The sequence below is a fragment of the Nerophis lumbriciformis genome, linkage group LG02, assembly GCF_033978685.3.
Source record: "Nerophis lumbriciformis linkage group LG02, RoL_Nlum_v2.1, whole genome shotgun sequence".
NCBI lineage: Eukaryota > Metazoa > Chordata > Actinopteri > Syngnathiformes > Syngnathidae > Nerophis > Nerophis lumbriciformis.
In genome coordinates, this window is record NC_084549.2 from 1,370,642 (window position 1) to 1,384,449 (window position 13,808).

The following is a 13,808-nucleotide window of genomic DNA, read 5'->3' on the forward strand; positions in this document are numbered from 1 at the left end:
AATCAGGGAAAGTCCAAATAAAAGAGGAGGCGTACAATCTATCACTATATTTAGTCTATTTATACCTGCATTGTCCTTTCCATCCTTACACTTTCCATCATTGTAACTGAGCTACTGTGTTGAACAATTTCCCTTGTGGATCATTAAAGTTTGTCTAAGTCTATGGCTGTTTATGACCCCCCCTCCCTTAGAAACAGTTGCCTATTACCTGACACCTTCTATGTCAGCTACTTCTCTTTGTTTTTAATGTCCATTTTCTATTTTAAGCTGGATCTACTCTCTATTTTATGCTGCTGCTGTCACATATACTGTACATATACTAAGTCTAAGTCTATGGCTGTTTATGACCACCCCTCCCTTAGAAACAGCAGGAGAAAGTAGAGAAGCGTCAAGCTAAGGCTACATTAGGAAACTGCAGTTAAGCTCAATAAATAAAGCATATAAATTGTTTTCATGCAACAATTCCAATAAGATGGAAGACAGTTTTTACCGGACGTCCATGCAGACTCTCAAAGTAGAGGAGACACTTCTGCAGGCTGGACTTCTCCAAGCTCATCTGGTGATGGTTCATGTCCTGCACATGAAGACCAGACTCGGTCAGCGTGTCACCAAGTTCTGACCTGTGCAGAGTTCCCAGTCACACCTGGATGCTGTCCGGCAGTCCCAGCTCTCGTCTCCGGTCCTTCAGCCTGCTGGCCATGACGTGCAGAGTGTCCTCCACGCTGTTGCTGCTGTTGTTGATGTGTTCCAGCTCAGGTCCTGAGAGTCCAGACTCCCTCGGGGCGATCAAAGCCCCCCTCAGGACGTCGGCCTCTACGTCACACAGCTTGAGCTCTGCACATGATCAACATTATTGTTACACATTCATAGTTTACAACCTAAACCCATAAATATTTCATTCAATTATCCATCCATCCATCCATCCATCCATCTTCTTCCGCTTATCCGAGGTCGGGTCGCGGGGGCAGCAGCCTAAGCAGGGAAGCCCAGACTTCCCTCTCCCCAGCCACTTCGTCCAGCTCCTCCCGGGGGATCCCGAGGCGTTCCCAGGCCAGCCGGGAGACATAGTCTTCCCAACGTGTCCTGGGTCTTCCCTGTGGCCTCCTACCGGTCGGACGTGCCCTAAACACCTCCCTAGGGAGGCGTTCGGGTGGCATCCTGACCAGATTCCCGAACCACCTCATCTGGCTCCTCTCCATGTGGAGGAGCAGCGGCTTTACTTTGAGCTCCTCCCGGATGACAGAGCTTCTCACCCTATCTCTAAGGGAGAGCCCCGCCACCCGGCGGAGGAAACTCATTTGGGCCGCTTGTACCCGTGATCTTGTCCTTTCGGTCATAACCCAAAGCTCATGACCATAGGTGAGGATGGGAACGTAGATCGACCGGTAAATTGAGAGCTTTGCCTTCCGGCTCAGCTCCTTCTTCACCACAACGGATCGATAAAGCGTCCGCATTACTGAAGATGCCGCACCGATCCGCCTGTCGATCTCACGATCCACTCTTCCCTCACTCGTGAACAAGACTCCGAGGTACTTGAACTCCTCCACTTGGGGTAAGATCTCCTCCCCAACCCGAAGATGGCATTCCACCCTTTTCCGGGCGAGAACCATGGACTCGGACTTGGAGGTGCTGATTCTCATCCCAGTCGCTTCACACTCGGCTGCGAACCGATCCAGCGAGAGCTGAACATCCTGGCCAGATGAAGCCATCAGGACCACATCATCTGCAAAAAGCAGAGACCTAATCCTGCAGCCACCAAACCAGATCCCCTCAACGCCTTGACTGCGCCTAGAAATTCTGTCCATAAAAGTTATGAACAGAATGGGTGACAAAGGGCAGCCTTGGTGGAGTCCAACCCTCACTGGAAACGTGTCCGACTTACTGCCGGCAATGCGGACCAAGCTCTGACACTGAGCATACAGGGAGCGGACCGCCAAAATCAGACAGTCCGTTACCCCATACTCTCTGAGCACTCCCCACAGGACTTCCCGAGGGACACGGTCGAATGCCTTCTCCAAGTCCACAAAACACATGTAGACTGGTTGGGCAAACTCCCATGCACCCTCAAGGACCCTGCCGAGAGTATAGAGCTGGTCCACAGTTCCACGACCAGGACGAAAACCACACTGTTCCTCCTGAATCCGAGGTTCGACTATCCGGCGTAGCCTCCTCTCCAGTACACCTGAATAGACTTTGAACATGTCACGAGGGAGGTGCTGGACATTGAGTCCGAGTGGACCATGTTCCGCGCCTCTATTGTCGAGGCAGCTGATTGGAGCTGTGGCCGCAAGGTAGTTGGTGCCTGTCGTGGCGGTAATCCTAGAACCCGGCGGTCAGGGATGCCGTCAAGCTGAAGAAGGAGTCCTATCGGGTTCTTTTGGCTCATAGGACTCCTGAGGCAGCGGACAGGTACCGACAGGCCAAGCGGTGTGCGGCTTCAGCGGTTGCGGAGGCAAAAACTCGGACATGGGAGGAGTTCGGGGAAGCCATGGAAAACGACTTCCGGACGGCTTCGAAGCAATTCTGGTCCACCATCCGCCGCCTCAGGAAGGGGAAGCAGTGCACTATCAACACCGTGTATGGTGAGGATGGTGTTCTGCTGACCTCAACTGCGGATGTTGTGGATCGGTGGAGGGAATACTTCGAAGACCTCCTCAATCCCACCAACACGTCTTCCTATGAGGAAGCTGTGCCTGGGGAATCTGTGGTGGGCTCTTCTATTTCTGGGGCTGAGGTTGCTGAGGTAGTTAAAAAGCTCCTCGGTGGCAAGGCCCCGGGGGTGGATGAGATCCGCCCGGAGTTCCTTAAGGCTCTGGATGCTGTGGGGCTGTCTTGGTTGACAAGACTCTGCAGCATCGCGTGGACATCGAGGGCGGTACCTCTGGATTGGCAGACCGGGGTGGTGGTTCCTCTCTTTAAGAAGGGCAACCGGAGGGTGTGTTCTAACTATCGTGGGATCACACTCCTCAGCCTTCCCGGTAAGTGTACGTTATATGAGGCATAAATAACCAACTGGTATGTTAACGTAACATATTATGGTAAGAGTCATTCAAATAACTATAACATATAGAACATGCTATACGTTTACCAAACAATCTGTCACTCCTAATCGCTAAATCCCATGAAATCTTATACGTCTAGTCTCTTACGTGAATGAGATCAATAATATTATAATGTGTTCATCATTTCACACATAAGTCGCTCCTGAGTATAAGTCGCACCCCCGGCCAAACTATGAAAAAAACTGCCACTTATAGTCCAAAAAATAAAGTACTTTCTATTCTATTCTATACATTTAATGTGTGGGAGAGAATTCCTCTGACATTTTCAAGTATGTTTTAGAGTGGTCAGCTTGAAGCGTCCCTCTGTCTCGGACTCCCTCCTCCTGGTCATGTGACATGAGTAGAGCCATAATAAATTCATAAAAGAAGCAAACTTCATGAATGTTTTTTTGTGAGCAACAAGTATGTGCTCCAATCACTACATCACACAAAAATAAGAAATGATTGTAAAGTGAAGACAGCCATGACGTGATGTCCTTTACAAGTGTACGTAGACTTTTGATCAAGACTGTAAATGTTTGAGTGGAACCTTTAAGCTGCTTGCGGCTCTTCAGGAGCTCCTTGATCAGTCTGGCAACTTCCGGGTGTGCGGTCTTGTCGTAGGAGGACGGCTAGGAAAGGAGAGCATGGATGTCAAAATGTGGCGACTCGTTCATTCTGCCTTCCGGTGTTCACCTTCAGCCTCTCCTGCTCAAAATGCTCCTCCAGCTGCCGGATCCTCTTCCTCAAGGTCTGAACGTGTCTTTTCAGCAGCGACACGGACGAGGCGGCGTCGTCGGGCTCGGCGCGGACACTGCAGCGCGCCCTACGGCCAGGAAACACCACGCCACACCACACCACACCACACGTCTGACCTTTGGCAAAGAAGTGTGGGACACGAGCGCGTCTTACATGCGGATGTGCTGCGAGCACGGCGGAGAGGGGGCGCTGTCGGGGTCCAGGTTGTAGCGCAGACTGCCGCTCAGGTTGGGGCAGCGCGGCGACGGCACGGGACACTCGCTGGTGGTGAGGCTGGAGAGGAGAGGAGGGCTGCTGGTGGAGCCCGGAGAGATGCACGGGGGCTCCTCATCTCCAGGGGCGCCCCATGGTGGCGGGGCGGGGGAGCACGCAGGACCGGATGGCGAGGAGTCGACTAGCGTCACACAGAAAAGACAAATCATTTCCATTGAGGAGGGAAAACAACCCAGGAGACAGAAGGTGTGGATATAATTAGGGCCCGCATGGCCCATTGCATAAGGACTCCCAAAGGGAGTCCTTATGCAATGGGACATAATTTAGGGCCCGCATGGCCCATTGTATAAGGACTCCCAAAGGGAGTCCTTATGCAATGGGACATAAGGACCTATTGAATTTGTAATTTAGGGCCCGCATGGCCCATTGTATAAGGACTCCCAAAGGGAGTCCTTATGCAATGGGACATAATTAAGGGCCCGCATGGCCCATTGTATAAGGACTCCCAAAGGGAGTCCTTATGCAATTTGACATAAGGACCTATTGAATTTGTAAGGTTTTATTATTATTCTTTCTTATTCCGCAGCTTTGCGCGGTACTTTGACCCTCTTAACATGCTTCAAAACTCACCAAATTTGACGCACACATAAATAAACTCAAACAAAACTCTTTGGTAAAAAAAACAAACCCCAAAACTCAAAATTGCGCTCTAGCGCCCCCTACAAAGTAAACTTTTTCTAACTCCCAGTACGAATTTATTTCCTCGGCCAAAAATCTACAGGAAGTTTGCTATTCCCCCTTCAACACTAAATTTTAGTAAAATCAGTCACTTTTGCCTCTTTGAGCTGCAATTTGACCCCCTTAACATGCTTCAAAACTCACCAAACTGAACACACACGTCAGGACTGGCAAGAATTGCGATCTAATAAAAAAAACCTAACCCCAAATCTCAATTTTGCTCATGAGGAGAACGCATGGAGCTGCACACTCAGTTACAGTCTCACCCTACGCTCTGAGGCACAGCCCACGCGCTCCTCTATCCTGACTAGTGTCCCAGTTCCTGCCGCCGTAAGCCATCCCCACAGCATGATGCTGCCACCATCATGCTTCACGGTAGGGATGGTATTGGCCTGGTTTCCTCCAAACATTCCAGTGTTTCCCACACATTCATTTATTTGTGGCGGCCCGCCACGAAAGAATTACGTCCGCCACAAATGGATTTTTCGGCTTTTGACTCGGTCGACCGCTCATAAAAGCAATGGGACTGTCTGTGAATGTTGCTTGTAGTTACACCTCAGGTGCAGTAGGTGGTGGTAGCCTACTATGCACTATGCAATAGCACTTAATTCACCTCGTGGGCCAGAAGAAGAAGAAGAAGAAGAAGAAGAAGAGGGACGGACGGACGGACGGACGAAATCAAAATACTCGCCGGCTACTTTTCATAATGATGGCGCTTCCTACGTTTCTACCTCAAACGTCCAAAAGCTGCTGAAAGCCTTGATCCAGGATGCCATGGGGAAAAAAACTTAAATGGTGCCTTTTGGCGACAGTTAGCAGCTTGGTGGCTCATAGCCGGCTAGCTAACGCTTGCTAGCGTGGTAGCATTGCTTCATTTTTATAGATGTTATAGGTAGATAGTAGTGATGGGTCCGGCAACACCGATGCATCGGCGCATGCGTCGAGCTCATAGAGCGAAACCCTGTGTCGGTTTTAGAAAGTCACGTGACCGATCATGAGCTGTTTTGGTCACGTGACCGATACGCCAACTGTGTCGCCTCCTCTGTGCCCTGTGAGCGGCTCTTTTCTACAGCCGGAGAAATAATAACTAAGAAGAGAAATCGTCTCAAATGTAATACGTCGGAAAAACTTTTTTTTTTTTTTTTTTTTATAAAAATGTGTAAAAAAATAAAATTAAAACAATTCCCAGTCCACAATCATCCACAACACGTTCTCTTAGATTTCCATGTTATGATACATGTTCACATTATTTATTGACTGTATCTAAAAAAGATAAAAATATATTTTTATTTAAATGAAGATATGAAATAATCCTAAATGACTTGGTTTATATTATTGTATATACTAGGGCAGGGGTCACCAACGCGGTGCCCGCGGTCACCAGGTAGCCCGTAAGGACCAGATCAGTCGCCCGCTGGCCTGTTCTAAAAATAGCTCAAAGAGCAGCACTTACCAGTGAGCTGCCTCTATTTTTTAAATTGTATTTATTTACTAGCAAGCTGGTCTCGCTTTGCTCCACATTTTTAATTCTAAAAGAGACAAAACTCAAATAGAATTTGAAAATCCAAGAAAATATTTTAAAGACTTGGTCTTCACTTGGAATAAGCGGTAGAAAATGGATGGATGGATGGGTCTTCACTTGTTTAAACAAATTCATTTATTTTTTACTTTGCTTCTTATTACTTTTAGAAATACAATTTTAGAGAAAAAAATACAACCTTAAAAATGATTTTAGGATTTTTAAACAAATATACTTTTTTACCTTTTAAATTTCTTCCTCTTCTTTCCTGACAATTTAAATCAATGTTCAAGTAATTTTTTTTTATTATTGTAAAGAATAATAAATATTTTAGCTTCTGTTTTTTCGACGAAGAATATTTGTGAAATATTTCTTCAAACTTACTATGATTAAAATTCAAAAAAAATTATTCTGGCAAATCTAGAAAATCTGTAGAATCAAATTTAAATCTTATTTCAAAGTATTTTGAATTTCTTTTCAAATTTTTGTTCTGGAAAATCTAGAAGAAATACTGATTTGTCTTTGTTAGAAATATAGCTTGGTCCAATTTGTTAAATATTCTAACAAAGTGCAGATTGGATTTTAACCAATTTAAAACATGTCATCAAAATTCTAAAATTTAATCAGGAAAAATGACTAATGATGTTCCATAAATTCTTTTTTTTAATTTTTTCAAAAAGATTCAAATAAGCTAGTTTTTCTCTTCTTTTAGTCGGTTGAATTTTGAATTATAAAGAGTCGAAATTGAAGATAAACTATGTTTCAAAATTTTATTTTAATTTTTTTCGTGTTTTCCCCTCTTTTAAACCGTTCAATTAAGTGTTTTTTTCATCATTTATTCTCTACAAAAAACCTTCCGTAAAAGGAAAAAAAAATGTACGACGGAATGACAGACAGAAATACCCATTTTTTTATATATATAAATGTATTTATTGAGCTATTCTTGTTTAAATCACACTTATGTGTAACTTACAAATGACAATATATTTATTTATTGAAGTGTGTATCAAACTGGTAGCCCTTCGCATTAATCAGTACCCAAGAAGTAGTTTTTGGTTTCAAAAAGGTTGGTGACCCCTGTACTAGGGCATCAAATCAGTGTCAGTTGAGTCGGTCCATAGGTTGCCTGTAGGGATTTTTAATGTCCAGCAGATGTCAGTATTTAGTGACACAGTATCGACACAGTATCAATACAGTTTTGCAATGTGTCGAAACGCTTCATGACGCCTCATCAACCCATCACTAGCGTCTACAGTCGCTCACTTCAGACTAAATTGATGACTTCTTCTGAGAGGAAGTTCTACTAAACATTGAAGGAGCTTCACTCTGCATGCATGTTTGTCAGTGAGGTATTAATAGTTAGTTAGTGATGTATTACAGGTAAAAGCCAGTAAATTAGAATATTTTGAAAAACTTGATTTACTTCAGTAATTGCATTCAAAAGGTGTAACTTGTACATTATATTTATTCATTGCACACAGACTGATGCATTCAAATGTTTATTTCATTTAATTTTGATGATTTGAAGTGGCAACAAATGAAAATCCAAAATTCCGTGTGTCACAAAATTAGAATATTACTTAAGGCTAATACAAAAAAGGGATTTTTAGAAATGTTGGCCAACTGAAAAGTATGAAAATGAAAAATATGAGCATGTACAATACTCAATACTTGGTTGGAGCTCCTTTTGCCTCAATTACTGCGTTAATGCGGCGTGGCATGGAGTCGATGAGTTTCTGGCACTGCTCAGGTGTTATGAGAGCCCAGGTTGCTCTGATAGTGGCCTTCAACTCTTCTGCGTTTTTGGGTCTGGCATTCTGCATCTTCCTTTTCACAATACCCCACAGATTTTCTATGGGGCTAAGGTCAGGGGAGTTGGCGGGCCAATTTAGAACAGAAATACCATGGTCCGTAAACCAGGCACGGGTAGATTTTGCGCTGTGTGCAGGCGCCAAGTCCTGTTGGAACTTGAAATCTCCATCTCCATAGAGCAGGTCAGCAGCAGGAAGCATGAAGTGCTCTAAAACTTGCTGGTAGACGGCTGCGTTGACCCTGGATCTCAGGAAACAGAGTGGACCGACACCAGCAGATGACATGGCACCCCAAACCATCACTGATGGTGGAAACTTTACACTAGACTTCAGGCGACGTGGATCCTGTGCCTCTCCTGTCTTCCTCCAGACTCTGGGACCTCGATTTCCAAAGGAAATGCAAAATTTGCATGGTTGGGTGATGGTTTGGGGTGCCATGTCATCTGCTGGTGTCGGTCCACTCTGTTTCCTGAGATCCAGGGTCAACGCAGCCGTCTACCAGCAAGTTTTAGAGCACTTCATGGTTCCTGCTGCTGACCTGCTCTATGGAGATGGAGATTTCAAGTTCCAACAGGACTTGGCGCCTGCACACAGCGCAAAATCTACCCGTGCCTGGTTTACGGACCATGGTATTTCTGTTCTAAATTGGCCCGCCAACTCCCCTGACCTTAGCCCCATAGAAAATCTGTGGGGTATTGTGAAAAGGAAGATGCAGAATGCCAGACCCAAAAACGCAGAAGAGTTGAAGGCCACTATCAGAGCAACCTGGGCTCTCATAACACCTGAGCAGTGCCAGAAACTCATCGACTCCATGCCACGCCGCATTAACGCAGTAATTGAGGCAAAAGGAGCTCCAACCAAGTATTGAGTATTATACATGCTCATATTTTTCATTTTCATACTTTTCAGTTGGCCAACATTTCTAAAAATCCCTTTTTTGTATTAGCCTTAAGTAATATTCTCATTTTGTGACACACGGAATTTTGGATTTTCATTTGTTGCCACTTCAAAATCATCAAAATTAAATGAAATAAACATTTGAATGCATCAGTCTGTGTGCAATGAATAAATATAATGTACAAGTTACACCTTTTGAATGCAATTACTGAAATAAATCAAGTTTTTCCAAAATATTCTAATTTACTGGCTTTTACCTGTAATAGTTAGTCAGTGAGGTATTAATAGTTAGTCAGTGAGGTATTAATATTTAGTCAGTGAGGTATTAATGCACAACTTCCCTCCTCACAAGTGCAGAGGACATTTTAAATAGAGCTCGGTGCTTCTGTGTCGTGCTGCAAGCTCAGAAAGACATTTCATGGAACTCACCAGGCTGTGAGCGCTCCACTGGCGGAGGCGAGTGGAGAAACGGCGTGTGACTGGTGGGAGGCTGCCGGTGGGCTGGCAGGCTCTTCTGGTCTTCGGGGTCCTCCGGTGCTGGGTTAGGGGGACCCGTGTCCGCCTCCAGGGCTTGCAGCTTGAGGGACGGGCTCTGGAAACAGAAGCAGAACATGGCGACGTCTTCCTTAAGCCGTAGGTCCTCCACAGGGGGGCCGGGGGACGACGGCGTCACGCGGCGTTTAGCGCGTAGAGGGAATTGGTAGAGGTCAGCAGGAACATGGCTGTCAAAAACAAGTCAGATCGCCTCCACGTGAAGAAGTCCATCATCTGAGCAGGAGAGCATCCCTAAATGCACATGGCATGCCTTCCTTGCCTCCACATGGATTATTCATCAGGCACGGCAAGAAGGGGCGCGGCGGGAATACCGCTCGTGTCGATGCGTGCGGCGTGGGCGTGCGCGAGGAGGAGGAGGAGGAGGAGACGTGATGAGGAGAGGGGTTTCCACGGCAACGTTGTCAGGGTCGAGCCTATTTGATGGCGCTGCGGGTGTCGAGTGGAGCCGCTTGCCTCCGTGTCACGAACATGGAGGCTGGAATGAAGCGGTGCTGGTCTGAGGCGGTTTTTGGGTGGGGGGGGTGCGTGGGAGGGGGGCGGGGGGGGGGGGGCTCTGACATCATCCTCCTCATCCTCATCTTGGCTTTTCTCACGCTCCTGAGGCTGTTCATTCATAAAAAAAACACACAACCTTGTGCGTCACCAGTGGAGGGATGTTGGGAGGGAGGAGGAGGAGGAGGAGGAATCTAGAGATGAAGCACAAGCAGGCAAACTCACACGTACACAAACACACACTCACACATACACAAAGGTGTCAAAATAAATACACAACCATCGAAGGTGTCCTGTTGTCATAAACTCGCTTAAGCATTTGTCTAAAAAAAAAAAAGAAGCAGCGACTTGGATGGATCTATTGTGCGTCACAGTTGCAGGCCTGTAATTATTATCTCTGTGTGTGTGTGTGTGTGTGTGTGTGTGTGTGTGTGTGTGTGTGTGTGTGTGTGTGTGTGTGTGTGTGTGTGTGTGTGTGTGTGTGTGTGACAAGCAGACACACACACACTCACACACTTTTATTTCTTACCTTCTTGAGACCTGAGAAAAAAGCCTCCCTCTTTAGGACCAGCCTTTCTAGATATATAAAGAAGTGTATTTACAACATTAATAATATATACTGTACATACTATGCAAATATAATATTGTGAAAAATGAGTTGGAATTTCACAAAGAAAAAGGTCACAATTTCACAAGAAAACCTTTGGCAGTATTATAATAAAAGTCGTCATTTTACTCAACGCAAGTCCAAATTTGACAAGACATTTGTGCAATATTATGATAAAAGTTGGAATTTTACTCAATAACAGTCACAATTTTAGAAGAAAACTTTAACATTTTTGGCAATATTATAATAATCAGAATTTTATTTGGCAAAATTATGACAAAAGTCTTAATTTTTCTCGTAAAAAAGTCACTATTTTACAAGAACAAAAAAAAAAATTGGCAATATTGTGATAGGTCACCATTTTGCATTAAAAAGTCATCATTTTACATACAAAAAAAGTAATATATTTACGAGGAAATATTGCAATATTACAGAAACAGAAAGAATATGAGAAATTGTTACCAATTTTCTAAGAATTTTTTTTGACGAATTGTGAGAAAAAGACTGCTTTTAGTTTTTTGGGGTTTTTTTGATTTTTTTTTGTAATTGGATTAAAATTGTCATTATTTACTTCATTACAGTATGTCTTTATGTACATATTTATTTACATTTTTTAAATTAATTTTGGCTACAGGGGGCGCATTTCAATTTCTTACACACACTTGTTATTTCATATGTTGGTCTTCATATGGAAGGTACTTTTCCTTGTTGCTGTCTCAAGAAGGATATAAATACAACACACACACACACACACACACACACACGCACGCACACACACACACACACACACACACACACACACACACACACACACACACACACACACACACACACACACACACACACACGCACACGCACACACACTCTTATTTCTTACCTTCTTGAGACCTCGGAAAAATGCCTCCCTCTTTAGGACCAGCCTTTCTAGATATATAAAGAAGTGTATTTACAACATTAATAATATATACATACTATGCACATAGAAAAAAAGCTTGTTGTGAAAAATGAGTTGGAATTTCACAAAGAAAAAGGTCACAATTTCACCAAAAAAAACTTAGAATTTTGGCAGTATTACAATAAAAGTCGTCATTTTACTCAATGCAAGTCGAAATTTTACAAGAAAAACGGAACATTTGTGCAATATTATGATAAAAGTTGGAATTCTACTCAATAAAAGTCACAATTGTATAAGAAAACTTAAAAAATGTTGGCAATATTATAATAATCAAAATTTTACTTGGCAAAATTATGACAAAAGTCATACATTTTCTTGTAAAAAAAGTCACTATTTTACAAGAACAACAAAAAAAATTGGCAATATTGTGATAGGTCACCATTTTGCATTAAAAAGTCATCATTTTACATACAAAAAAAGTAATATATTTACGAGGAAATATTGCAATATTACAGAAACAGAAAGAATATGAGAAATTGTTCCCAATTTTCTAAGAATTTTTTTTTTGACAAACTGTGAGAAAAAGACTGCTTTTAGTTTTTTTTTTTTTTTTTTTTTTTTTAATTTTGTAATAGGATTTTAAATGTCATTATTTACTTCATTACAGTATGTCTCTATGTACATATTTATTTAATTTTTTGTATTAATTTTGGCCAAAGGGGGCGCATTTCAATTTCTTAAACACACTTGTTATTTCATATGTTGGTCTTCATATGGAAGGTACTTTTCCTTGTTGATGTCTCAAGAAGGATATAAATACAAGAACACACACACACACACACACACACACACACACACACACACACACACACACACACACACACACACACACACACACACACTTTTATTTCTTACCTTCTTGAGACCTGAGAAAAATGCCTCCCTCTTTAGGACCAGCCTTTCTAGATATATAAAGAAGTGTATTTACAACATTAATAATATATATATACTATGCACATATAAAAAAAGCTTGTTGTGAAAAATGAGTTGGAATTTCACAAAGAAAAAGGTCACAATTTCACAAAAAAAACTTAGAATTTTGGCAGTATTACAATAAAAGTCGTCATTTTACTCAATGCAAGTCAAAATTTTACAAGAAAAACGGAACATTTGTGCAATATTATGATAAAAGTTGGAATTTTGCTCAATAAAAGTCACAATTGTATAAGAAAACTTCAAAAATTTTGGCAATATTATAAGAATCAAAATTTTACTTGGCAAAATTATGACAAAAGTCATAATTTTTCTTGTAAAAAAGTCACTATTTTACAAGAGCAACAAAAAAAATTGGCGATATTGTGATAGGTCACCATTTTGCATTAAAAAGTCATCATTTTACATACAAAAAAAGTAATATATTTACGAGGAAATATTGCAATATTACAGAAACAGAAAGAATATGAGAAATTGTTCCCAATTTTGTAAGAATTTTTTTTTGACAAATTGTGAGAAAAAGACTGCTTTTAGTTTTTGGGGGGTTTTTTTGAATTTTTTTTGTAATTGGATTTTAAATGTCATTATTTACTTCATTACAGTATGTCTCTATGTACATATTTATTTAATTTTTTGTATTAATTTTGGCCAAAGGGGGCGCATTTCAATTTCTTACACACACACATGTTATTTCATATGTTGGTCTTTATATGGAAGGTACTTTTCCTTGTTGATGTCTCAAGAAAGCTATAAATACAAGAACACACACACGCACACACACACACACACACACACACACACACACACACACTTATTTCTTACCTGCTTGAGACCTCCGAAAAATGCCTCCCTCTTTAGGACCAGCCTTTCTAGATATATAAAGAAGTGTATTTACAACATTAATAATATATACATACTATGCACATATAAAAAAAGCTTGTTGTGAAAAATGAGTTGGAATTTCACAAAGAAAAAGGTCACAATTTCACACAAAAAACTTAGAATTTTGGCAGTATTACAATAAAAGTCGTCATTTTACTCAATGCAAGTCAAAATTTTACAAGAAAAACGGAACATTTGTGCAATATTATGATAAAAGTTGGAATTTTACTCAATAAAAGTCACAATTGTATAAGAAAACTTAAAAAATGTTGCCAATATTATAATAATCAAAATTTTACCTGGCAAAATTATGACAAAAGTCATAATTTTTCTTGTAAAAAAAGTCACTATTTTACAAGAACAACAACAAAATGGCAATATTGTGATAGGTCACCATTTTGCATTA

General features: G+C 42.0%; 1 protein-coding gene across 1 annotated transcript in view; it reads right to left on the reverse strand.

Annotated features, from left to right (window-relative positions):
- Window positions 1-10,006, reverse strand: part of fam13c (family with sequence similarity 13 member C) — a 30,646-nt gene extending 20,640 nt beyond the window's left edge. The window contains exons 1-6 of the mRNA XM_061928282.2: window positions 9,408-10,006; window positions 3,954-4,194; window positions 3,738-3,867; window positions 3,592-3,673; window positions 644-834; window positions 491-574 (exon numbers count right to left, since the gene is read on the reverse strand). Of these exons, the coding sequence (XP_061784266.2) occupies window positions 491-574; window positions 644-834; window positions 3,592-3,673; window positions 3,738-3,867; window positions 3,954-4,194; window positions 9,408-9,591 (912 nt within the window). The 5' untranslated portion in view covers window positions 9,592-10,006. The remainder of the gene's footprint in view (window positions 1-490; window positions 575-643; window positions 835-3,591; window positions 3,674-3,737; window positions 3,868-3,953; window positions 4,195-9,407) is intronic.
- Between the last annotated feature and the right edge of the window lie 3,802 nt (window positions 10,007-13,808).